Raw genomic sequence first — 27,139 nt, 5'->3', positions numbered from 1 at the left:
TTTTTTTTTAAAGTAAACTATGACCAACGCTGGGCCCCCCAAATTGAGATCCTTCTTCTTTTTTTTTTAAATTTTTAAAAAAATTTTTAAAAGATTTTATTATATTTATTTAACAGAGAGAGAGATCACAAGTAGGCAGAGAGGCAGGCAGAGAGAGAGGGGGAGAAGCAGGCTCCTTGCTGAGCAGAGAGCCCGTGCGGGGCTCGATCCCAGGACCCTGAGATCATGACCTGAGCCAAAGGCAGAGGCTTAATCCACTGAGCCCCCCCCAGCAGCCCCAGGTGAGATCATTCTTGATACACATGTGCACTTGGCCTGTGCCCTCCGTGTAGACGGCTTTCACAGCACTGACAAGCTTTATGGTGTTTGTTTATAGTCTCTCTTTTCACTCATTAATGTCTTGGTGTTCCTGAAATTGTCTGCTCTTTATGCCATCCCAAAATTTAGTGGCATAAAGCAGTCATTTTATTATGCTCTTGGAGCCTTTGGATTCAGAAGTCAGGAAGGACATGCAGGGGAAGCTTGTCTCTGGTCCTTGACGTTTAGGGCCTTGGCTGGGGAGGTCAAAACCTGGAGGTAACTCGACCCCTGGGCTTGAATCCTTGAAGGGCCCCTTCACACACACGTTTAGCAGGTGATGCCAGCTGTTGGCTGGGACTTCTGCTGGGAATGTCCACTCAGACACCTGCATGTGCCTTTTGTATGTGGTCCGGGCTCCCTCACCCGATGGTGGCTGAGCCCCAAGAGTGTGTGTCCCCAGAGAATCAGGCAGAAGCTGTGTTCTCTTTCGCAGTCCAGCTGTGAAAGCCATGTAGGGTCACTTCCACCGCTGCCTCGAGCCCAGCCAAATTCATGAGGAGGGAGCATATAGATTCCCACCTCTCCATAGGAGAAGTACATTTGGGATGGAGGGATATAATGGCCATTTTGGGAAATATAATGGGCTACGCGCCCCAAGCACTTTGTGCATACAAATGACATTCTCAAATTCTGGAGGGTGAGCAAAGGTGGAGTGGGAGGAGGAGTTATGAAGTGGTGCTGGGAGCCTTGAGGGAAGGTGAGGCATCATCAACAGAGATGATCAGTGGGCTGGGGCTGAGGGGGGCACATGGAGTCGCTTAAAGGAGCCAGTGGCAGATTGATAGAAAGCATGCATACACAGCAAGGCTCAAATTAGGGAACAGACATGGAGGGGGAGGAGATAGAACAGAGAGGTGTTCTTGTTTAAGAATTGTTTGGGGTCTGGTGATGAGGCACATTGGAAGAACACAGGTGATGCTGGGGTCAGGAACATTGGCGAGTATAAGAACACTGTCCAGAATAGGAAATTGTTGCAGGTGGGGAGGGGAGTTACACTCTGTTTGAGACAAGCTGCCTCTCAGTGGGCTTGTAACATGTCCCCGGGGTTGGAGCTAGCTGGAGGTCAGCTGAGAGGTCCAGACAAAAAGCAAACATTGGGGAAGATCTTTGGAGTGGGAGGGAGACATCATGGAGGGTTTTAGAGCTGGGGCATTTCTGAACTGAGAATTTGAAAGGGCCTTTCTCAACTAGCCTCCATCGTCTGGCATTGCCACTAATCACCAGATAACCCACCTTGTTCCCTTCTCAGTCTCCATTGATAAGAACTTGCTGCCTCCTCCTTGTTAGGGGGATGCGGGCCAACGCGTCAGCGTCTCTAAGTGTTCACAGTCTTCCCTAAATTGAGCTTACGTTCAACTCTCTAAAGCTTTACTGATTTTCTAATTCCATCCCTCAAGAGTCACTCGAAACGAGTCTAATTCTGTGCCTGACTGACAGACTTCAGATGTGTAAAGACTTTTACGAGTTTTGTCTTCAGAACCTAAAGGGACCCGTACCTCTATACTTTTGCACTGTCTAGCTTGCTCTGTGTCCCCTCACGGACTGTCTGGGCAGAGTGGGGCCATCGCTGCCTGTGCTATGGGTCCTCTTCAATCAGGTCATGCCTGCGTGTGTGTCCAGCTATGGCTTGGGACTCCTTAGTGGGCTGTGAAATCGCCTTACAAGGTTGCAGCCTACAAGAAATGGAGGGAGGGATTTGTGTATCTAGTAAGGGGACATAGTATTTTGCAGCCTTGTCATACGTTTAAGCATGTAATGGATCATGTTACAGGATGTATTTGTTACCGCGGATTGTAGTAAAGAAATTGGGGGAAAACCCTGGGTTATAGGACCCTTTGAAGCTGCCACATCCTCCTGTTGCGTGTATCAGGAGAGAGGAAAGACTAGCTGAGGACAGAGCCCCGTGGCAGACCACTAGAGACCTCCCCGCTACCCTCCACCCAAGTTGCTACCCCATTTGAGTTTGAGCATGGTCATTCCGCCTGTGGCGAGCCCGCCCGTCCGGCCTGTCGTTCTCTACCGCTGGCCCTTGAGGGGATCACAGCAGGCCTTAGTAGACTTAAACGTCTATAGCCCAAGTCGCAAATGCAAATGTGTGCAAAGGCTTGGCAAGTAACACGAATGAAGTGATAACTAATACAGGCAATTCAAGTAATCTCTGACCCCTGGCCTTGGTGTCAAGAAAGAAGCATGGAACTGCAAGGCCAGGGATGGCCAGAGCAGAAGCCGTGGCTTGTCTGCTAGGTGGAAATGCAGACCTTCAAGACGATCTGGGTTTCATGTCAAATTTGACATTTTAATATTGACAAGATAAACAAGAATCTAACGCTGTGTAGGCCAAACAAACCAGGTCTGTGGCTGATTTGGCCAACAGCCCTTGAGTTTGTGATCTGTCAGATAGGATGTCTCCCTGTCTTCTGGTCCAGTGACCCTACGACACAAAACAGTAAGGTTCATTGGGTGTTGATGGGTTGATGATGTATGTTGAACCTGGCTCCTTGTGGTTCCTCCAGTTACCCTCTCAGGAACTTTCCTGGGGCTGGTCTTGCTCGAGTCTGGAATGATGCTTGCTCTCTTCTTGCCGGTGGCCCCTTCTCCTGACGGTGTCTTTCCTCCAGGATCCCCAGCCCGTGCCGAGGAATGTGTTAGTGGAATCCCCTGGCTGAGAAGCTGGAATGTAGCATTTCTTAAAAAATCCCTCCACCTGTCCTGGCTTCCCTTCCCTCATTTTTGTGTTCACTCTTCCCTTCCTTCTCTTTTTGGTCGAAAGAGCATTTTCTTTCCCAGGGAAGTCAGAGGCCCAAGCGCCAGCCTAGCCCTTCCTTGTTCTTGTTCACAAACCAAAAATAACTTTATAAATCCTTTTAGTTGTCTTGACCATTTTGGGGAAGCCTCAGTCCCTCAGCATCAGTCTTCCTGACACTGTTTTTGTAAGTCCATGCTACTCCCTCAAGTTTCTTTGGGGTTATGCGTGCTCCTGCTGTCTTTTACACATAAGCAGGTAAAATTTGGCCACTTCAGACTTCATTGCCCTTGTCATCATGGTAGTTTTAGGTTTCTGAGAAGGAAGGAAGGGACGACTAGGTGATCAGCCACATTCCTAGAGGGAAGGTCTCGTTCCTAGTTCCAGGTTGGGAGAGACGGTCAGGGAAAGGTGGCATTTGTGTCTGGGGGCATGGGAGCCCTTTTACCCCAGGAGAGAGTGTGAGTAGCAGCTGCGGGCAGCAGGCACAGAAGCGGCTAAGATGCGGACCTTGTTTTGAAGGAGCTCGAATCGGGTCGGGGAAGCAGCTGCTGGAATGATAGCAGGGGCCAGAGAAAAGTGCTGCTAAGGCCTGTACGGGGTGCCACAGGAGACCAGGGGGCGGGAGCCACAGGGCGGTCTGCTGGCCAGGTCAGGGAGGAGGTTCCTCTGAGCTGGTGCTTCAAGGATAAGCCAAGGTGGCCCCATAGAGGCTGCGAAGGGCATTCCAGGCAGTGAGCCCTGCATGTGCAAAACTTGGAAAAGCATAAGGGTCCTTTTGGGCCAGAGTTGGGCAGTGATGAGGATGAGGTGGGAACCCGAGGCTGGGGTCTCTGCTCCCCTCCCACGGGGCTGATCCCAAAGCCCACCTTCCCACTGCTGCTTTGGAGCCCATGTGTGATGGCCACCTTCCCCAGTCTGGGGACTAGTAGCAGCGTAAACATCTGTTTAATCCGCTTGATGTTAGACTTACAGAAAAGTTGCAAGAAGAGTACCTGGGACTCCCACATAGTAAAATTATTTACATTTTGCTTTATCATTTTCTCTATGTGTGTATATTTCTTATATGCATATCACATTTTTGTGAACCACTTGAGATTAAGTTAGAGATACTATGTTCCTTTGTCCTGAATACTTCAGTGTGTGTGTGTGTGTGTGTGTGTGTGTGTGTTTGTGTGTGTGTATGTCCCCTAAGGACAAAGACATTCTTTTACATAATCAGAGTAAAATGATTCGAGCCAAGAAGACTGAGACAGACGCAGTGTGATCTTATCCACGTCCATACTCCAGTTGCATCAGATGTCCTGCGGTGTGCCTTCTAGCTCTTTTCCCCAGTCTGTGATCTAACTCATGACCATGCCTTTCTCTGTCTTGTCTCTTCAGTAAGCTAAAGATGTTTGCGGAGATGTTTGTCTTTCTTGTCTTTGAAATTTTTGAAGACAACAATCCAGGTGCTTTCTCTCATGCCTTCCAGTTTGGGTTTATCTGATGTTTCCTCATAATGGGAGGGGGGTTATATGTTTTGGCTGGAGTTCTGTGTGAGTGACGTTGTGTCCTTCTCAGTGTATCACATCAAGACTCTCGGGATGTGGGTTTGTCGCAGTACTGGTGATGATGAGAACTCTGATCGTTTGGTTAAGGTGGCGTCTGCCAGATTTCTCTTTACAGTTGTAACTTGGTGGTTTTTGTGGAGCTATCTTGAGATCACGTCTATATCCTGAGCCCCATCAAGCTTTCACCTGCTAGTTACAGCACTCACTGATGACTTTCCCAATCTATTGGCCCTGCTTTCTACTGTGGGGAAGAGCTTTCCTTTCTAGAGGGACGAATTCTGCAGACTGAATTTCACATCTTTGTATTAGCTTTTAACTTGCTGGGCTGGACCCCTGGCTCCTCCTTTTTTATGCCCTCCCCCGTCTGTGTGTTTCATTGGACATCAAGTGCATAGTGGTGGTTCTTGGGCTTGGGAAGAGGCCTGGATCTTGGGCCGACCGGCAGCTCGCTTGTCACTGGCGTGACTGGCTCATCAGGGGGCTGAACGCACTTGGTGTCCAATCAGTGTTTCCCTCCGGCCGGCCTGGGGCTGGAAGTGGGAATGTCATCTTGTCACCAGCTCTCGGAGCTCAGCCAGGGCTTATGTGCAGACATGAACAGGCAAAGAAAAAAACTGTGGGTTCCTTCCCACTGAAAATCTCTGGCTGACCCCTGGTTCAGGCTGCATTTGTTCCTCAGGGCTGCTCGCCCCCTCCCTGTACACACATACACCACACATTTATGGCCTGTGGCTTCTTGGGGTGTTTGGTTAGCTTTCTCCTAACAAACACCGAAGTCGGCATGGCCCCGGGGTCATTTTGGCCCCTGAAAGTTAGAGGTCTTTTTGTGAGTCCTGAATAAATGCTTGGTGTCTGGGGAGCCTCGTCTATACCATCGATCTTAGGCTCTAAAAGGAGCAGAATTCTGGATTAGGACCTCTTAAAGGTCTGCCTTCCATTTCTGTTGGTGCGGCTGGCTGGGCAAGGAGACATGAAGACAAAGATGAGTTCAGGTTCAAGCTGTGTCAGGGGCAGAGTTTGCAAGAAACGTGGGGTTTAGGTATGCCTCTGAGTGGTGTGAAGCAGAACAGTGCTTTTCTAATATTATGGCTCATCTTTTTCCCTTTTTTCTCTCTTTCTTTCTTCAGACAGGCTCAGAGCTCAGCCCAGTTGATGGACCTGTTCCAGGTCAGATGGACTCAGGGCCAGTGTACCATGGGGACTCACGGCAGCTAAGCGCCTCAGGGGCGCCGGTCAATGGTGCTAGAGAACCCGCCGGACCCAGTCTGCTAGGGGCTGGGGGTCCTTGGCGAGTAGACCAGAAGCCCGACTGGGACGCTGCCCCGGGCCCAGCTCACACTGCTCGCCTGGAAGATGCCCACGATCTGGTGGCCTTTTCGGCTGTGGCCGAAGCAGTGTCCTCTTATGGGGCCCTTAGCACCCGGCTCTACGAAACCTTCAACCGTGAGATGAGTCGCGAGGCTGGGAACAACAGCAGGGGAGCCCGGCCGGGGCCCGAGGGCTGCTCTGCTGGCAGCGAAGACCTGGACACGCTGCAGGCGGCCCTGGCCCTCGCGCGGCACGGCATGAAGCCGCCCAGCTGCAACTGCGATGGCCCGGAGTGCCCGGACTACCTCGAGTGGCTGGAGGGCAAGATCAAATCTGTGGTCGTGGACGGCGCGGAGGGGCGGCCCGGGCTCCCAGGGACTCTGCCTTCTGCTGAGGCTGGCCTCCCAGTGCCAAGCCCCAGGCCAGTGCTCAGCTCCGAGGTCCCCCACATACCTCCCCCCGAGGGCCTTCCCCTGTCCCAGAGTGCCCTGAGCATCGCCAAGGAGAAGAACATCAGCCTGCAGACGGCCATCGCCATCGAGGCCCTCACCCAGCTCTCCTCTGCCCTCCCTCAGCCTTCCCACTCCACCTCCCAGGCTTCCTGCCCCCTCCCTGAGGCCTTGTCCCCTCCTGCCCCTTTCCGGTCCCCCCAGTCCTACCTCCGGGCCCCCTCGTGGCCTGTGGTCCCTGCTGAAGAGCATGCACCCTTTTCTCCTGACAGCCCCGCCTTCCCTCCAGCAACTCCTAGACCCGAGTTTCCGGAAGCCTGGGGCACCGACACCCCACCAGCAGCTCCGAGGAGCTCTTGGCCCCTGCCCCGCCCAAGCCCTGACCCCATGGCCGAACTGGAGCAGCTGCTGGGCAGCGCCAGTGATTACATCCAGTCAGTATTCAAGCGGCCCGAGGCCCTACCCTCCAAGCCCAAGGTCAAGGTGGAGGCGCCCTCTTCCTCCCCGGCCCCGTCCCCATCCCCCATGCTCCAGAGGGAGGCTCCTGCACCCTCCACAGAGCCTGACACCCACCAGAAGGCCCAGACCGCCCTGCAGCAGCACCTTCACCATAAGCGCAGTCTCTTCCTGGACCAGGCCCATGATGCCCCCTTCCCCCCGCCCGCCGAGCCTCCTGCTCCAGGCTGGTGGGCCCCAGCAAGCTCACCTGCCCCACGGCCTCTGGACAGGCCACCCAAGGAGAAGAAGAAGAAGCCGCTGGCACCGGCTGGAGGTCCCCCAGGAACCGAGAAGGCAGCCCCCGGGATCAAGCCCAGTGTCCGGAAGCCCATTCAGATCAAGAAGTCCAGGCCGCGGGAAGCGCAGCCTCTCTTCCTGCCACTGCGGCAAATCGTCCTGGAAGGGCTGAGGCCCCCGGCCTCTGAGGATGTGCAGGCACAGCCACCGGCCCCTGTCCCCACTTCCCAGGGCTCTGCTGCCCCCCCGCCCCCAGAACCTTCTCTTGCGCTATTTGCACCTAGTCCCTCTGGGGACAGCCTGCTGCCCCCTACTCAGGAAATGAGATCCCCTAGCCCCATGGCGACCCTGCAGCCGGGCTCCACCGGCCCTCTTCCCCCTGCTGATGACAAGCTGGAAGAGCTCATCCGGCAGTTTGAAGCTGAATTTGGGGATAGCTTTGGGCTTCCTGGCCCCCCATCTGTGCCCATTCAGGATGCCGAGAACCAGTCAACATGTCTCCCAGCCCCTGAGAGCCCTTTTTCTACCCGCTCCCCCAAGCAAATCAAGATTGAGTCTTCGGGGGCTGTGACTGTGCTCTCAACCACCTGCTTCCATTCGGAGGAGGGAGGCCAGGAGGCCACACCCACCAAGGCCGAGAACCCCCTCACACCCACCCTCAGTGGCTTCCTGGAGTCACCTCTTAAGTACCTGGACACGCCCACCAAGAGTCTGCTGGACACACCTGCAAAGAGAGCCCAGGCCGAGTTCCCCACCTGTGACTGTGTTGGTAAGTCCGTTGGGTGTCAGGGACAGGAGAGGCTTGGTGGGCTTGGGTGTCTAGGCTCCTTCTGTCACGTGCCAAACATTTGCTGTGTGCTGACCACCCCCCTGCCACTGGGGCCTGGGGACACTGAAAAGAGTGCACAGACTAGTGGAAGTGACCGCGAAGGAAGCGGCCGGCGATGCTGTGTGGTAGGTAGCATGTTAGCGGAGGCAAGTGTGGGTGCTTTGTGCACAGAGGGAGGCAAAGGCATCCTGGAGGCCTTCCTGTGCAAGATGGTACTTGTGTTGAGGCCTGAGCTGGGTGGCTGTGAGAGGGTGAGGCTTATTTGACTGCTCTGGGTCTGGCAGGAGCAAGAGGGGTGGAGCACATGTGGGTCTGAACCAGAGGTGGCCTGGGTGGCAGCGAGGGACCAAATCTGACAGGGGCCCAGCAAGCTAAGGTGAGGAGTTTGACCTGATCTCATAGGTATAAGCGAGCTTCTGAGGGTTGTAAAGCAAGGAATGATCTGTCACTTTGTGCTTCCAAAAGACTCTTCTGAAACCTGTAAGAATGCTGTCATGAACCAGGCAAGGAGGAAAGCGGGCCTGACAGAGAGAGTAGGCAGGCAGAGGGCCTCTCGTGGGGGAGGGCATGTGCAGTATGGATGGCCTGGGGGTTCTACCTGGGTGGTGCTGGTCCTTGAGAGCAGGCCAAGAGCCTGGACCTCTGAATCGTGGGTTTGGACGCAGTTGGCATCCAGGCTGTGGCTGAGGCTGTGGTCCGGGTAAAAGCGCTGAGGAGCCCTGCCCTCCCGTAAGTAATCAGGGCCAAGGCTGTGACGACTGCTCCCCGGGGGCTTCTGTCTTGGGCAGGCATGGATGCACTGGGAAGCCCCAGGTCTCTTCTAGGGCTATGGCTCTCTGCTGTGTATGGTGCGTTCCCTAGAAGATGTGTTTTCACGTGTTGCCGGAAAAGCACATCGATGCTAGTGAGGAGCGTGTTGAAATGCTTGCGATTTTAGGATATACAAACCAGGTCTGTATTCTCTGCTTGTCAAAATAAATTAATATCGGGCAATGGTGTGATTTGTTGGGGTGCTGTGTCCTTGTCAGTAAGGAGGAGCTGGGCTGTCCAGCCCACTCCAGCTACCCCAGACTCCTGTACTCCTGACAAGGACTCACTTGGGGGAAAAAGGAGACGTTGGCCCCAGGGTTTCTGTCTGGGGGTGAACAAAAGTGCAGGGTCCTGCCAGATGCTCCCAGATGTGTTCTGGGATTGTGGTTCCCTTAGAGGGCTAACCCTGTTCATTCCTGGATCTTCATAATGAGATGACTTTGAGGGCCTGCTTATTTCTCAGCGTTTTGGAGAAGCTTGTTCTGATCATAGGAATTGGGCCCTTCCCTTTGCCCTCTTCTCTCTCCGCATTGGTGTGTATCTGCCCGCTCTGCCTCGTGTTTAGTTCGTTGTTAGAAATTCCTCCCCCTGCTGTGTAAGACATAACCTTACATTGTGCGTAGGCCATAGCTGGTCCTTGCTAAATATTTCAGGTATTGAATTCAATTATTTGGATATGATGTTTGATCAAACTAGTTTTTAAAATTTGAATTCTAATTCCATCACTTCCTCGTGCCTAAAATGAAAATGATGATAACATCCCCTTGCCAGGGCTGTTGGAAGGATTAGATGAGCTAATATGTACACAGCACTTAGATGGTGTCTGGCGTGGAGCAGGCCCTCCGGGTGTTAGCCGTCACGGGGTGTATCAAGTGCAGTAAGGCAAGAGAAAGATGTGAAAACATATGTATTAAAAAGGAAGCCCGGTGTTGGCTATTACTTTATTCATCAGTCATTTTATTGATTACTAACTCTGTATTAACTACTGTAAAGGATCAAAGTTAGGAGACATGGTTCGTCTCTGAAGGATTCTGTCAGGTGCTCGAGGCAACCGCTGAAACCACAAGATACTCAGTCGCCCCTTCAGCAGGCGTCTGCCAGGTGCCCATGCGGTCTTACGGGTGTGGCTGGATGGTAGGAGTGCTCTGAACCCGCAGGCCTGGTTGTCATTACTGAGGGTGATGTTTTCTTGTTCTGAAATGGGATTTGAAACAGGCAGTGAACCCAGACGGGGAGAGACGAGAGGGCAGCCACTGCAGCCCCAGGAACGTGTGAGCCCCAGCTTCGGGGCAGCAGGAGCCGGCGGACGGCATGGAGGGCCAGCGGCACGGGGGTGCTCCCAGACCCTTGGCGGTCTGCGTCCTCCTACAGAGGACGGGTGTCTGCTCGAAGCTAGTGAGCAGAGGATTGGCAGGAGAAGGTCGGCGTCCCACAAACCTGGCAGCAGCGATGCTGGCCGCCGTAGACCCTCCGCTGGGGAAGGGCAGGTCAGTGGGCAGCACCTGCCATGGCCAGTCCTTTAGTGTTCCAGTTTGTGTTTCTCTGTATGCAATCCTGAGCAGAGAGCTCGAACCAAGCCTAGCTCGTGTTGTTAAATGTTAGCTTATGGGGACATGCTTGGTGGGACCCAGTAGACCCAAGCAGTACATAAATGATCATCCCACCTATGTTAAAAAAGGAAAGGAAGGAAGGAAAGGGAGAGGAAAGGAAAGAAAGAGGCGGGGAGAGGAAGGAGGGAAGGAGGGAGGGAGGGAAGGAAAGGCAGTAAGGAGGGAAAGAAGGGAGGGAAGGAAAACACTGGAAAGAAATACATCAAAAGTGGCTGTCTCTGTGGTCGGTGGGTGACTTTTATGTTTTCTGAGCTTTCTGTAATGAAATATGTATTTTACAATCAAGAATTGTTTTGAAAGTGTATCCTGGAAATAGCCTGGAAGACAGATCAGTGAAGGGTGTTGACCTTGCAGTAGAAGACTGGTTGGGGAGCTATTGAGAAGAAGAATTGTAATAGTAGTAATAATAATATTTATGAAACACCTGCTCTGTTCCAGGCACTGTGCCAAGGACTCTACAGTTACCTCGTTTAATCCTCATAACACCTGTATGAGGGGCGTACTGTCGGTAGTGCCATCGTAATGAGGAAGGAAGCGAACTTAGATTCAGTAGTTTACCCAGGTCCCATGACTAGCACATGGTAGAGGCGAGATTCAAATCTAGGCAGTGGGACTCTTAACCAGCACACCATACTGTGATTGAAATTTAGTTGAGGGGCACCTGGGTGGCTCAGTGGGTTAAAGCCTCTGCCTTTGGCTCGGGTCATGGTCCCAGGGTCCTGGGATCGAGCCCCGTATCGGGCTCTCTGCTCAGCAGGGAGCCTGCTTCCTCTTCTCTCTGCCTGCCTCTCTGCCTACTTGTGATTTCTGTCAAATAAATAAGTAAATAAAATCTTTAAAAAAAAATTTAGTTGAGAAAGGAGTCCTATTATGTAAAATGGTGGGATTAAGAATGAAGAGGGCGAGAAAGATGGGATTCACTTGGAGCCAGCTTCTTGAGGTGCTGGAGTTCGTGTTAGGGAGAGCCATCCTGTTTTCCAGAAGTATCTAGAGATCCCGCTTTTGGACAGTTGCTTCCATCAGTCAGTATGACAGAATTTGTCTCTGTGAACTCGGGCTCAGGACAAGGGTTAGGAGTAAAGGCTGCTCACTCTGGCATTAATGTCAGATGGGAACTGTCTCATGTTCCAGAAACTCATCCTCTCAACAGTGGTAGGTAGAGAGGTGCGGATTGCAGGTCAGTTTGAGGAAGAATTTTCCATAGAAGTGACAGTGAGATTCGGAGATGCCATCATGCATTAATAATGAACAACTTTATAAAGGCATAAAAAGATTTTATAGCACAGCAAAAGAAACTTAATATTCAATATGGTGACTTCTGCCAAATTGGTGATTTTGGCCAACATGGGCTTCACTGACGAACCAAAAACCCATACACGAAGAGCACTGTTTTCACCTTGTATAAAGACTATGAGTTTCTGAAGGAATGGGTAGCATTCATTTGGACTTATTCTCCAAATCTTGAAATACTAGAATTAGAGGCATCTCTTGAAGCTTCAAAGAAATAAATTTAGAAGATGTGAAAGGAAGTGTCCTTCTCCTAAAGGTAGAATGGTATCCAGGTTTGGAAAAACTTACAAGTTGAAGTTTTATTTTAGATTATTGGAGGAAGAGAGTATTGATGTATTTCTAATACTTTGCGGCACACAATAGAGATCCCCTTAACCATCCTGTAATACCATTGTCAGAGGCGGGACGGTGAGCAGCAATGACTAGGAAGAGATAAAATACTACTCCTAGATGGGGAGGTTCACAAGATGAGCCAGCTTAGGGCAGAGAATGAGTTCAGGTGGCTTTTTAGTGGGAAGGCATCCTTGGAAGTCATCTGCTCATCCTTTTTCAGTTGAGGAAATAAGTTTGATTTCTTGTCCCCCTGTCTCTGAGGAGCATCCCACAGACAGCTTTAGACATTAGACCATAGGAAAAGCAGATTGGGAGACAGATCTTAGGAGGCACCTTCATAGGAATGACATTTTCATTCAGTTGATCATCTACCTTTAAGAAATAGCCAGAGGCCAATACAAAAAAAGAAGTCCTTTTGCCTGGAGCATGGTGAAATTCTGGGTGAGAGGGAGCTGTTGTCCAGCAGATATGGCTGGTAACAGTGCCATGGGATCTGCAGTCAAATGCTCTACCACTGAGCTATACCCCAGTGCCATGGGATCTGAATGGGGGACACAGAGACTTACTTCTCTTTACAATCAGGGAAAGTCTATTTCATATAGTTTTTAGGAGAAGGTACCCCCCCCCCCCCCGCCTCTCATTCAGTTTGAGATGAAGAGGAACTTCATGTGTTCTAAATATTTTTTTGGACAATAGACTATTTGGATCCCAGCATAAAGATGGGGAATCTGACTCTGGGAGGGTATCAGAAAGAAGTTCCTGGAGGAGGTGATGTTTGAGGTGAGACGTTTAATGGATTAATACGAAGAAGGAAGAGTGTTCCAGGCAAAGGAACATGAAGATTGTGGAGATGAAAAACCTCACAAAGCCGGAGCTGTAGTGGTGAGAAAACATGGGGAAATGCAAGTAATTCTGGTATGACTGGTGTATTGGACGAAAGGTTGGGAGTGGCCGGACAGGAGAGCTCAGGGGATCCAGAGATGATACTGAAGGCAGAGAAACCAGTTTGCAAGCTGAGGTGTGGTTTAGGAGAGAAATAATGGGTGCCTGAACTCAGAGAATGACATTGAGTGGGAGGGAGGAGAGAAGTGGATGGATAAGAGAAAGATTAGGAAAAAGATTAACTGCTGGCTGTAGGAGTAAAGGAAGAAGCAGCATGTCAGATGGCTCCTGGGGCTCCAGGTTGGGTGACTGGGGTGGACAGCAGTGCCATTTACCTAGATTCAGAATCCTTGGAAGGAATCAGGTTTGGACATCCAGCCTTTGAGATATCTGTGGGACCTGAAGGTTATGCATCGAGGTGGGTCTGTGCGTTAGAGGTTCTAGAACAAAGTGATGGTAGTTGATGTTTCAATTATGATCATGCCACCAGGCTGAACATGTAGATCGAAAAGAGGCCCAGGAAGGGAGCACACTAGCATGTAGAGGGCCTCAAACAAGAGACTGTGAAGGAGGGTGTAGAAGAGACGTGGGAAGACATTGAGGTTGGGGAAGGCTAAAGAATCAGCAGACAGCTGGGAGGTTGGGAGGGCTGAGAGCCCAGTTCTGGAGAAGCGTCAGGATTCAATGCTGGGTTCTTCTTTGTCTCACACAATTTGTTATTACACATGCGGTTGTCTTGTCGATTGAATCCCAGGTTCCTTAGGAACGGGGACTGAATGTTGCATTTCTAGAATGTTTAGACTGGTGCTAAGCATTCTGGTAGGTGTGCTTCCTATTTTTTGGTTAACTGGTCAACCTTATTCTGCCTCCCCATTTAAACTCTGCAGAGATGTCAGATGAGTTTAGGCACGATCTCCTTCCCTTTAACCTTTGTCATCAGTGAGTGTGCCCCTGTTATAAAAGTATTTGTGTCCACTACCAGCAGGCCTGGCACTCTGCCCATGGACTCACAGGCAGCTGACCTGTGATTTTAGTTTTTAAAAAACTCATCTAGCACACCTAATCCTGGGTAGGGCCCAACCATCTACCTACCCACTGTGTGGCTTTATGCCTGCCAGGAGGCAATGAGCTAGCAGCTGGTGATTGACTGTCATGGAAATAGAGTCTAAATAGTTAATATAAGCCTGAGCTGTTCAGCTTGAAGTCCACTGAAATGGGACTAGGAAACTGAGCATTTTTATATAGGATTGTTTGGAAAAAGAAGACCGGTACATAAAACCCTAGTGTGATCTTGACTCCTATGCATTAATTATACCAGTTATCAGTTGTCTCTATCAATGTCATAAAGAGGAAAAGTGCCTCAGCCTGTGCTCCCATGTCTTTCCGTGGCTGTCATCTTTCCCACTGGGAAAGTTTGGGTGCCTTAGTCTCTGTGTAGACCGGGTGGAGGTGGGGGGAAGATGGGAGGTTCACTTAGAAATTAAGGATCCTTCTTGCTGTTAGGCAGTCATGAGTAGTTTCTTGTGTTTGGTATCTCTTGCTGATAGCAGAAAGGATACATTTCATTCTCTCCCTCGCCTAGTGCAGAAGTAGAGCAGAGCATATTTTTCTGTCTTAATGAGCATAAAATTAAGTGCACAGGGTGAGGAAAAACATCTAGAGCCACATAACCAGCACTTTTCTCAAAAATTGGATTTTTCTCTCCTGAGCTCTCCCCCAGAGCTTCCTACTATGTATTTTGGGGGGGTGAAAAATCACTTCTTTCTGCTCCAGCGGCTTGAAGTGAGACATAAACCAGATTTTTCTTCAAGGAGAGTTGAGCAATTCCCTTGCTCTTTCCCTCTGTAGAGGAGGAAGACACACCCCACTGGGAACTAGCAGGAGAATCGGTGACTTAACAGCAAGATAGCCAAAGAACCCTTTCTAGAAGCCTGGTGAAAGGAACAACAACCAAAACAGAAGTGAAAATTCATCCACTGAAGTTTGGAAGTAGCCCCAATCTTAAACCATGAATTCTAGAGGCTGTCTACTAGCTTAAGAGAAGTTGTATTAAAACAAAGGATGATGCAGGGTATACAGTTCGCAGTGTGGGGAGAAACAGTAGTGGACTCTTGGACACTGAAGCTTGGAGAGATGGGCTGGGGACCACTCTTCTGGAAAGCATGCTCTCTGGAAAGTGGGGAATGCAGACAGGCCCCCTTCCCCTCCCTATTCCAGCTTCTGGGGGTGAGGTATAGGGTGAGTTCAGTTGGGTGGAGGGCCTGGAAACCCTATCCTAGGAGCCTGCTTTGTAGCTGAGGGCCAACAGCACCGAACAAAGGCCATTGTGCACAGAGAAGTATTTGCTGAACCACCGAGCAAAAATCCTGCAATCTGTGGGGCTTTATTTTAACTTGATGTTAACTTATCACAGTAACCCACTCACTCCCAAATGAGGAAATAAACCAGTATCATAGCATTAGGACAAAGCATAACCCAACCCCCAACATACAAACATACATCTGTCCTTATTCAGAGGTGTTGGCCCCAACAGACAGAGTGCTCAAAGATGAAATTTCCTACTTGTAACAACACTCCACAGCCAGCCCCAGTTCCTCCCATCCCCCCTCAGGCTGCTGAGCTTTTGAACTAATAGTCGAAACCTCTCCCCCATCCAGTTCTTGAGCTTAATTTCTAAGGGAAGGATTTGAACATGGTGCAGGTAAATCGAGAGGAGTCAGGACCTTCCACCCATCCTCCATGGGGCAGGTGAATAGCCCAGTGGTTTTCAACGATGGACTCTTTTGCGCTTCTTCTCCCCAGGAGACTTTTGGCAATGTGTGAGGACAGTTTTGGTTGTAACAACCGGTATGGTACAACTGGCATCTAGTGGGTGGAGGGCAGAGATGCTGCTAAGTATTCCCCAGTGATTGATACACAGAACATGACGACACAGGGCTGTCCAGTCCAAAATGTAGTACCAAAGGGGAGAAACCCTGGAGATAAACTTTGCTGTGGAAAGATTAATTAATAAGCAAACAAACAGTCCCACATGCAATCCATTCAGATTCTGTGGGGGAAAGTAGAGGGATTGATATATAACATTTAGAATGAAAGTTTACGTTAGAGAAAACAAAAATTTGAAGAACTGATATATGCCATCAAGGAAGTTGAACCAAAAAAGTTCCCTTTGAAACAGGAAGTGAAAGATGAGGGGCTAGAATGAAATTACAGAGAAGCTGCACGAGGTACAGATTAAATTCCAGAAGCAGGCCATTGCACACAGCCCACACAGCTGCACCAGAAGCTGGAAAAAGCGGAATCAGAGTTACAGGAAGAGCCAGTCAGTGAGGAAGAGGGACTTGGAGGTCATGGCAAAACAGGAAAAGAAAACAGAAAGGGTCCTAGCCAGAGTGGGGAGATAAGGGGACCCAAAGGCCAGAGGAGGGGTCCTGTGTGCCGACTCCCTGTCAGGAATGCTGGCAACATTCACCGGGGAAGAGCCTGGAACAAACTGAGCAAAGGCAAGAGTCAAAGGATAGAAAACTTTTCTGAAGCGAAAGAAAATGACTAAAAATGGACAAATCATGATCCTGACCAACTTACTGAATTTCAAGGATGAACAATCACCTACAGATAAATTAACTGAAAAATTAAGTCACACATACTCTTTTTTTTTTAAGCTTAAAAAAATGCTTTTTAAAAAACACTGTTTTAATCGAAAGACATAAAGGAAGGTATAGAAACCTTAAGTGTATACACTCAGTAAGTTTTACAAAAGGCATGTACTTATGTAACCATAACTAGATCAAGAAACAGCTTTTCCAGCCCCTCAGGAGCCCCATGCCCAGTCCCCTACACCTGATTCACTAAAGCACACTGTAGCCTGCAGACCACTGCGGACCTGGCTCTCATCTCTGAGCCGAAGGCAATTTTTATGTTTTTAAATGGTGCCCCCCAAAAAATCAGAAGAAGAATAAGGTTTCATGACTCATGGAAATTAGATGAGGTCCAAATTCCAATGTCCATAAGCTTTAATGGAACATAGCCATGCTCGTTTGTTTATGTGTTATCTGTGGCTGCTTTTTCACTACATCAGCAAAGATGAGTACTCGCCACAGACAGCAATGCCCTGTGAAGCCTGACATGCCATCTGGCCCTTCACATAGGTTTGCCAACCCCTCTCTTGATGTAACTACTTTTCTAACTTGTAACCACACTGATCAGTTTGCCTGTTCCTGAATTGCATATGTATCCTATCATAAATCTATATGTATTCCTTCACATTCTGACTTTTTTCTGTTTGTGTTGTGTTTGTGTATTTGTGAGGTTCATCTATGTGTGTGTAGTGGTTCCTGTTGTTCCTTCATTCTCGTCGCTACATAGTGTTCTGTTTTGTGAATATACCACAGTGTATCCGTTTGACCGTTGATGATCATTTGGATCGTTTCCAATTTGAAGGTTATTATGAATCATGCTGATATAAGATATCTTCTATAGGTCTTTTGGAACATGGAGGTATACACTTACATATTTCCATTGGTTATATACCCAAGACTGAAATTGTCTGTGTTCAGCTTAGGTTGCTACTATTCGTTTTCCAAAGTGCTTGTGACCCTTTAAACTCCTGCCAGCCATGCTCCACATCCTCACCAGCAAATGGTATCAGCGGTCTTCCTGCCGTTGTGACAGGTGTATCCCATCATGGCTTTAATTTGCATTTCCCTCATGACTGATGAGGTTGAGCACCTTTTCATACCTGTTCATACTTTTCTACAGAGTGCCCATGCAAGCCATTTGCCCATTTCTCTGTTGTGTTTCTGTCTTTTTCTTATTGATTGGCACGGGTTCTTTATTTATGGTGGATCCGATTTTTGTTGTTGGAGATGTGTATTGCTGTTCTTGGAATATTAAAAGTTTGACCTAGGAATTCTATACCCACTTATGTTGCCCTTCACATGTAAAAATTTCATTAAAATACTTCCAAATATACAAGAACTCAAATTTTCTAGAGATGAATCAGATAAGTAATGGATCAGGGAATTTATATATATGATGAGACACTAAATATACTCAAATGTGAAGTCGGCATTTAAAGAACTGTGATCATTGTTTTTCTAAAACAGGGGTAATTTATTTACTTATATTTGGAATTGTTTTATATCAAATATCTCTTTGATAACAGAGAGGAAAAACTATGTTCATAAGGATACCCACAAAAAGCAGGAGACAAAGTGAAGGAGGAGGTGGGAGAAATTATAAGGATGCTAATAACTTCTTTCTCAGCAAAAGTACAATGAACATTACTAAAGACATACTACAGATTTTTCTCAATTACCAGGGTCAAGGGTAGGGAGTAAAAGAAAATATAAAACCTAGAACAAATACAGGAAAGAAAAAAACAAGGACACAGCATGGAAAACATAATATAAACTGACAGAAGAGCAAACATATATTATGACAGTAAATGTAAATAGGGTAAACTCGTGTGTTGAATTTAAGATGAATAGCATTAAACAGCACCAAAAAAGGTTAATAAACCTTATTTTCCTATGAAAAAAACAGAGGCATATATTGCTTACTGATTGAGAATGTGTACTGCATTCTTTAGAACATTATCCCAACCTTGCAAATTATTGTCACTTGTCTGGCACCATAATCAAGTACAAGCCCATTGCTATAGAAAAGATACACACACACACACACACACACGTGAATGTGTATATATGCATGTATATATGTATATAAATACGTATGTGTGTATATGTGTATATATAATGAGACTATATTCTCTTGCCTATATAAATATATATAATGAAATATACAGCCTTGTGGATGTATAAACATATACCTGTGAATAATTACATTTGCAAATATATACTAGTTTTATAACTAAGCATACTTGGTTTTAAGTTTAATTTTTTTCCACAGAATATCTTCTCCCTGATACATATAATCAACATATAATCAAGAAAGGAGATCTATCTTTACGTTTTGTTTTTTTTTTTTTAAAGATTTTATTTATTTATTTGACAGACAGTGATCACAAGTAGGCAGAGAGGCAGGCAAAGAGAGAGAAAGGAGGAAGCAGGCTCCCTGCTGAGCAGAGAGCTCGATGTGGGGCTTGATCCCAGGACCCTGGGATCATGACCTGAGCCGAAGGCAGAGGCTTTAACCCACTGAGCCATCCAGGCACCCCAATCTATCTTTATGTTTAAATATATCTATCTTACATGTTTTTATAGATGTAGGTCAGGAAAAGGGATACAGTTAAAGGGAACAGTGCTTCCGAAGGACTCCCTGGGCTGCCTTGTAAACTGACAGATGGGAAAGAATGACTTTGCTTTTGCTTGGCACTCGGAGCTGTGTCTGCCTTTGCATTTTCGAGGCCTTCCCCGAGAAACCTGACCATCCAGTGTGGAGGCTGGCTTGGTTTCGGATCTGTATCTTTTTTCCCAGCGGCTGGAGTGGCCAAGATTTGGTTTGCATCTTCTCCTTGAAAATCTCCTTTCTCTGCCTTTAAGCCAGTAAGTTTTGAGCTTTTCTGACTGGGGGGCAGAAGGTAGTCACTAAAAGCTACATTATGTTCTAGTTCCAGTGGAAGATTCTGCAGTCAATCCATTATTTTGACTTTTCTCCAGACAATAGGAGCTGGAATAGAGCCCAGAAGTTCTGGCATCTTCTTATATTCTGTTTTCTATATACCATGTAGTCTCCTAGCGCCTATAAAGAGCTTCAGGCCACTACTTCCAACACCCACATTCTTATATTTCCTTTCCCCAGCCTTCTCTGGTCTCCCCTCCCTCCTGCCCCCATTCCATATGCTTCCTTCTGCAATCCTCTCTGTGTTATGTTCAGAATAGTGTATATTTGGAGCAAGTCATTTTTAATCCTTTAGTTGAAAACATTCATTCATTCATGAAACATTTAGGCACCGATAGGTTGAGAACAGTGCTAGGTGACTAACTCTCATCTCATCATCGATTCTGTAATGCAGGAATGTTATTTTAACTGCTCTTAAGGCTCATAAGGGTTGTGTCACTTGGCCACAGTCACACAATTTGTTTGGCAGAGCCTGCACAGCTGGCTCTGAGTTTGTCTCATGCGCCAAAGACTGCACGGAGCCCTCTGTGCGGTGTGCACAGGAAGGCATGAGGATTACAGGTCGGGAGGGTAACCGGTCGCATCGCAGGTCCCCAGGTCTCTGCAGAATCCACGTTCTTTCTGCTGTGCCATACTAATGACAGACACGGGTGGTGATACGTGCCTTGATGTTTCTGTTGTCTGCAAGGTGCTCTGGGAATCCAGAGGTGAAGTGGACCCTGACAGGTGCCCTGGCGTTTCAGAGAAGAGGTGGCATTTGAACTAGACCTTAAAAGAGGAGCTTTTCCAAAGACAGAAATAAGGGAGGGCACTGTTGTCAGTGAGGAAACCCTCTTGAAGACACGGAGGGATCGCACAGTTGGGTGGCAGGAGCTGTGCTGGTCGCTGCCGAACGTGGGGTGGGACGTGTGCACAGATGGCTCCATGGGGCCCTTGTGGACTGTGCTCTGGAATTTGGGTTCTTTCTCTTGTCTAACATGGGGTCATTCGGGGGAAGCAGTGTGATCAGATTTTTTTGTTGGGGGGTGTATAAACTGGCGGAATTGGGAAGGATAACCTAGGAGGGCTGAGATCAGTTAGACCATACCCGTAATTCAGACAAAAGCCTGACCCAGGACATTAGTGGGGGATGAAGAGCTCCAGGAGCAGAAGCCATAAGAGGCAGACACGCCTGGCCAGTTCATCGGCTGGACACACCGTTGCCATCTTTTTTTTGGGATCAAACCATTTTATTGAGGGGCTTCAGGGAAATGTCAAAGGGCTGGGAGTTCAGTGAGATCAACATCCTCAGCCTGGCCGGGACCTGCCCAGCTTCACAGTGGCCTGAAAGTTCTGTAGACCTTTTCTTGTTTGTTTTTTTATTTTACTTTATTTTATTTTAAGAGAAAGGGGAGGGGTGCAGAGGGAGAGGGGGAGAGGGAATCTTAAGCAGGCTCTACACCCCACGTGGAGTCTGACACGGGGTTCAGTCTCACGACTCTGAGATCGTGACCTGAGCCAGAATCAAGTGCCAGATGCTTAACCAACTGAGCCACCCAGGTGCCCCTTCTTGTTTGTTTTTAAAGCCAGAAACACAACTAAACTCACTTTCACAAACTTGCTCTTACACTTATTTTTAGTGTGGGTGGCGACCCACACACCGTTTGGCTTGCACGTAGTGTGTATGTGTGATGTGTGAGTGTGCACACTGACTGTAGTGTGTTATACACGCAGTATTGAAATTTTCTTCTTTCCTCCCCGTTTAAAATATCTTGGAGGTCGTGTTTTGTCCGTAAATCTGGAGCTGCCTCATTCCTTTTGATATTGCTTAGCATTTCACTATACGGACATGCCCCAGTGTCTTTGGAATACATAATGCATCGTGATGGACATTGAGGTTTCTGTTATTTTGCCATTACAAATGAGGTAGTGAGTATTCGTGTATACAAGTACTATTGTGCACATATCTGAATTTCCAGAAATGAGTTCTTAGAAGATTTGAAATTCTTTGTGAAATTGCGGAGTCAGATGGACTTGTGTGCATTTGTGATTTTAACATATTGCTAAATTACTTTGCATACTGCCTGTTTTCCTGTACTCTCACCAACACAGGACCCTGATGGCAACTCCTCGGGAAGGTAAACCTGGTACCTTCTTGTGTTTTACAGATGTTTGAGCCATTTGCATTTCCCTTTTATCCTTTTTAAATTTTTCTCTTGAATTATTGACCTTATTTAGCTATAGAAGTTCTTGATATTTTAAGGAAGTTACCCTTTTGTCTGGTATGAATTCTAGATATTTGTCCCCAGTGTGTTATTTGTCTTTTAGCTAGTTATTTGACTTTTGGTAGTTATTACTATAAACTTTTTTTTAGTTAAATTTATCGGGATTTGTATATATGTGCCGGGGGGCTTTAGAATTTCGTGTTACACTTAGAGAAGATTTCCCTTTTCTATGAATATTTTTGAAACTCTCCCATTGTTTTTCTTTCAGAACTTGCATAGTTTCAATTTTTTTTTTTATTTAAATCTTCCAGCTCTTTGGAATATATTTGAGGGTAAGGTATTGAGTATGGATCAGACTTTTCCCCCATTGTCTCAACACTGTGCATTGAAAAATGAATCTCCCCATTGATTTGAAATGCCATTAGGTATCTTCTTATTCGTGGATATTATCTACCCAGACAGACCATAAACTTTTAAAAGGCAACAATTAGATATCATCCTATCTTGAATCCCCCATAAAGCTGAGCATAACGTCCTGCATAAAAGAGGTATGACAGTGTTTTTATATACAAAGAATTGTGACTTACATGTATAGGAAAGTACGCAAAACATTCACATACAACTCAGTGAGAATTTATAAAGTGAATGCCTGGGTAGCCACAACCTAGGTCAAAAATAGGCCATTTCCTCCTCCTCAGAAGTCCCCGGCACCCCTGTCCCATTCACATTCCTCTTCCATCCTCCAGAGGCAACCACTATCTTGACTTGTGACAAGGATTTTCTTGTTTTACTTTATAATAAGATTGGACCATATAAAATCACCATTGTTTGTAGGTAAAAAGCCGTTGAATGTCTGCCATTTCATATTTCAGCCTAGTAATTTTACCACCTCTGCATGTGTCTTTAAACAGTATAGTTTAGTGGAGCCTACTTTTGAATATTATTTAAGTGTAATCTTACTGTATTTGTTCTCTGCCATGCTTCTTTCCATTACTGTGACCTTGTGGTGCTCAACCATGTTGTCGAAGGTTGTCGGTTCTCACTGCTAGAGAGAGCCCATCGTACGATGTACCACACTCTATTTATCCATCCCACTGTGGCGGGATTATAGGTTTCCAGTTTTGACTATTGAAAACAAGGTTGCTATGAAAATCTTTGTACATGTGTTTTGATGCATGTAACTAAGATTTCTTCTAGGACAGAATCCACGAAGCAGGGCCCGCTCCCTAGTTTTGTTTTTTTTTTTTCAAGCCTTTAATGATTTTATATGTATAGAAGAGTTGCAGAGTTGGAACAGAGAGTTTGTGTATACCTTTTATCCATCTACCCCTAATGTAAGCATCTTACATAGTTATGGTGCACTTAAAGATCAGACATTAATGTTGTTACAATATTATGAACTACAGACTTTGGATTTTGTCATTGTTTCCACTAACATCCTTTTTCTGTTCTAGGACCAGTGTGGGATACCACATTGCACTTAGTTGTCCCATTTCTTTAGACATAAAACAAACTTACCAACTACAGTATAGTATTTGTGTAAAGTTCTTTCTGTTTTTAGCCACATATAGTAGCCAAAAGCTCCTTACTATGACATAGTCATTTGGGTCTCCTTTCTTTCATTGAAAAAAATCCATTTAAAATTCATCCAGGCTCCGTGCCTCAATAATTTGTTCCTTTTGTGAATGAATGAATGTAGCAAATGTCCTACAACATAAAATTTAACCGTTGGCAAGTAAGCACTTCCGTGGTGTTTAGTACATGTACAGGGCACAACCACCACGTCTGTCCAGTTCCAGAACATGTCCATCACCCCAGCACAAAGCCCCGTACTCGTCCCGCAGTTGCTGTGCGCTCTGTCCCTCCTCCCAGCCTCCAGCCGCCGTCAGTCTGCGTTCTGCTTCCGCAGCCTCACCATTCTGGCTATTTCCCGTGGGCAGGGCTGTGCAGCGTGCAATGGTTTGGGTCCAGCTTCTTTCACATGTCCTGTTTTTCAGGTTCATCTGCCTTGTAGCGCATGTCAGTACTTCCCTCTTTTTTTTTTTTTTTTTTTTGGTTTAAATTGTGATAAAATATATATAACAGAAGACTTGCCATTTTCACCATTTTCAAATGTACGGTTTAGTGGCATTAACTACTCTCACAACACCATACGGCCAGTCCCCGCGGTTCCCAAAACCTTTTCATCCCCCCACGCAGAAAGGCAGTGCTCAGTAAGTCCCCTTTCTCTGCCCCTGACGGGCCTGGTACCTTCTAGTCTAATCTCTCTCTCTAGGAATTTGCCTGTTCTGGGCATCTCTAAGTGGAGTCACATAGTAGCTGTCTTCTTGCGTCTGGCTTCTCTCACCCAGCATCAAGTTTTCCAGGTTTATCCATGTTGTAGCAGGTTTCGGAAGCTCGTTCCTTTTTAGGTTTGGATGATACTCCATTGGGTGGCGACCCCACATTTTGTCCAACTGTGGATGGACATTTGTATTGTTTTCACCTTTTGGCTCTCATAAATTAGCCTACAAGTATCCAAGTGAGTCGTTATTTTTTATTCCTGTGTGTGTAGCCCTAGGAGTAGAGTGGTTTGCCGTCCCTGGTGTAGAACGCGGACAGCACGGCAGACTGAATTCTGAAGTGGTTCTACCACAGTCTTGACAATCTTGACTTGATTTTACCAGATTCTTCAGCTTTTGCCAGTCTGCCCAGTGTGCCGTGGTGTTACACTGTGATCTTAATGTTGCATATCCTGATTCCTAAAGGAGTTAGTTGAACACATTTTCACATGTTTATAAACCATTTGAATTTCTTGTTTTGTAATGTGCCCGTTAACGTTCCTATTGGTGGTTTGCCTTTCTGAATTGATGTTATGAACCGATGCCTCCAAATAATGTTTACTCTGTGTCTCTGCAGAACAAATAGTGGAGAAAGATGAAGGTCCGTATTATACTCACCTGGGATCTGGCCCCACGGTAGCCTCTATCCGGGAGCTCATGGAGGAGCGGTGAGTGACGCCCAGGTGTCCAAGCAGAGGTGGGCAGTTAAGAGAGCGTGGCATTGAGGCGCCTCTCATTGTCATTGCCTCATACCGGACGACGAACAGGAAGGAGGTCACGATACCCAGACTGGAAGGTTGACTACGGGGCTCTCCCCATAGGTCTGCCCTCTCTCTTCCCCTCCCCGGCTCTTCTCTCTCTCTCTTGAACTACTTTTTATTGAAGAAATTTGGTGAAATGACCCTGTCCCGTAGTGTTTCTCGAGGTCTGAATTTTGCTGCTGGCTTTTTTGAAGTATCTTTCACTGTGTCCTTCTGCCCTCGCTATGGCCTGTAAATTCACAGCTGGAGCTAAAGATGTCATGGGAATCAGATCATTTTTTCTTTCTTTTTTTCAAAACAACTTCATATGTGGTTTTTTGTGCCTCCACTAGGAGAAATAGAATGCTTCCTCGTTGGCCAGTGGGTGTCTATTCAGGTTATACCCTGAGTTGTTGCGACGCTGTCCCGGGAGTTTGATAGCTTTCTCCATTCCTCATGTGGTATTATGCTCGGGGCTTGCATTCTGCACTTACCCAAGAAGTCCCGGTCCCTTTTACTGGGGGAAAAGTACTTAGAAAACAAACTCTGGTACTAGATGTGCCCATTGCTTCTAGGCCATTTCAGTAGAAAGAGCTAAGAGATACGTGTCGAGTTTTTATTTTTCATTATTGATTACTGACCAGATACATCGCAGTTTACATTAACATTTAGAATGCAAACTCAGGACTATAGGGTTTTTCCTTAACAACCTGTTTTGTTTTTTTTAAGCAATTTGTGTAGATAGAGACTTTAAAATCTAAGTACTTGCCCAAAGCAGATATGAAATGCCATGAGTTCCAGTGTACAGAAGGGTAAAATAGCTTGATGATTGAGAACATGTGGATACTGGAACTAGATGTCACAATCTAATCCTGGCCCTGCCCTTCTTGCTGAGTCCTTGCGTAAGTTGTTCCACTCTGTGACTCAGGTTTTGTATCTGCAAAATGGAGCTGATAGAAGTACACATACACTGTAGGAGAGTTACAAAGAGAAGCTGAATTCATGTCTGGAGAGCACTTCGTGCTTATAGGGAATGACCATGCACAAGGGGTTCTGTTTCATACATATATATACTGGTAGAAATTTTTTTTATTTAATTTTATTTATTTATTTGATAGAGCGAGAGGGAGAGATCACAAGTAGGCAGAGAGGCAGGCAGAGAGAGGAGGAAGCAGGCTCACTGCTGAGCAGAGAGCCCGATGCGGGGCTCGATCCTAGGACCCTGAGATCATGACCTGAGCCGAAGGCAGAGGCTTAACCCACTGAGCCACCCAGGCGCCCCTATACTGGTAGAAATTTTATAACAAGCATTAGCATTTTAATAGTAAAGGCAAAGATTATGTAGACAAACATGTTTGTGTGTACATATACAGACAGATGTGTGGAAGGCTGAGTGGCTCAGCGTTCCCACAGATTTGGGAACCATATTTCGTCTGATCGGGGAGCCAGATGAATCCTGTCATTAATGTAGCAGGGAACATGATTTTGACCTGGAAAGCTGTACTGGCATCCCTGAGTAAATAAGTGGTAAGATGGATGGAGGACTGTGATCTCTTGTAATGACTCCTAATCATCCTGCACCATCTGCAAACATTTAGATTCAAAGTAGCCCATCAGAAAAGCATTTGATCAAAGACCCAATCTGCACATTCGAGCCTGATTGCAAGGGTACCTCTGAGTCCATGAGAACAGAACATTTAAGACAGGGTATGCATTACATATGCACACCCACGTGTGCTGACACGCGTATGCGTCACAGTGCCAAGGCTGGGGCAGCCAGCAAGTTGGCCCGTGATGATTTTTTTTTTTTTTCCCAAGGAAATCTTGATACTGTGGTTTGCAGGTTGAGGGCTACAGGGGATTCCAATGTGCACATTGATCTGGGACAGTTTTTGTTTGTGTTTGTTTCTTGGTAACAATTTTACAAAATTTCTAGACAGCTCGCTAAATAACTTTTAGTTATGGAAGAGTATGTTTTGAAACGAGGAATAGGAGATAGTGATAAAGTTGAGATTTGTCCTTTTTTTTTTTTTCCCCTCTCATTGCTTTAAAAATAACAGCAAACTGTAGATTCTTCAGAAACTGATCCAAGGGAGGAATTCCTGTCAAGACCAGGAATACTTGTGTTTTTCCTCAGCAGCTGGTTTATTTTTATCTTAAGGACCTTGTAAATTATGTAACAGATTGCGTTTCCATCTTCGTTAGCTGCTGGTAAGCTTAGAGCCAGATTTGTGTACCCCTATTAGGAGGAATGTAATTTCTCATCTTTGGCCCATGGGAACCTAGTCAGGTTCACTCCTGAGTGACATGACCCAAAGGAGTCTTCATGATTTTGCTGGATTTCTCATACAATGAAATTTTCTAGGCCCATCTCTCAGAAATACACACAA

The 27,139-nt window shown here is 46.8% G+C and overlaps 1 protein-coding gene across 1 annotated transcript in view; it reads left to right on the top strand.

Moving 5' to 3' along the window:
- The first annotated feature begins 5,783 nt into the window (after positions 1–5,783).
- TET3 (tet methylcytosine dioxygenase 3) overlaps positions 5,784–27,139 on the top strand; it is a 47,844-nt gene continuing 26,488 nt past the window's right edge. The window contains exons 1-2 of the mRNA XM_032880788.1: positions 5,784–7,917; positions 24,587–24,677. Coding sequence (XP_032736679.1) covers positions 5,829–7,917; positions 24,587–24,677 — 2,180 coding nt within the window. The 5' untranslated portion in view covers positions 5,784–5,828. The remainder of the gene's footprint in view (positions 7,918–24,586; positions 24,678–27,139) is intronic.

Source organism: Lontra canadensis, unplaced genomic scaffold (genome assembly GCF_010015895.1).
Source record: "Lontra canadensis isolate GAN:19392208 unplaced genomic scaffold, GSC_riverotter_1.0 scaffold71, whole genome shotgun sequence".
Classification (NCBI taxonomy): Eukaryota; Metazoa; Chordata; class Mammalia; order Carnivora; family Mustelidae; genus Lontra; species Lontra canadensis.
This window is presented reverse-complemented; position numbering and strand designations above follow the sequence as displayed.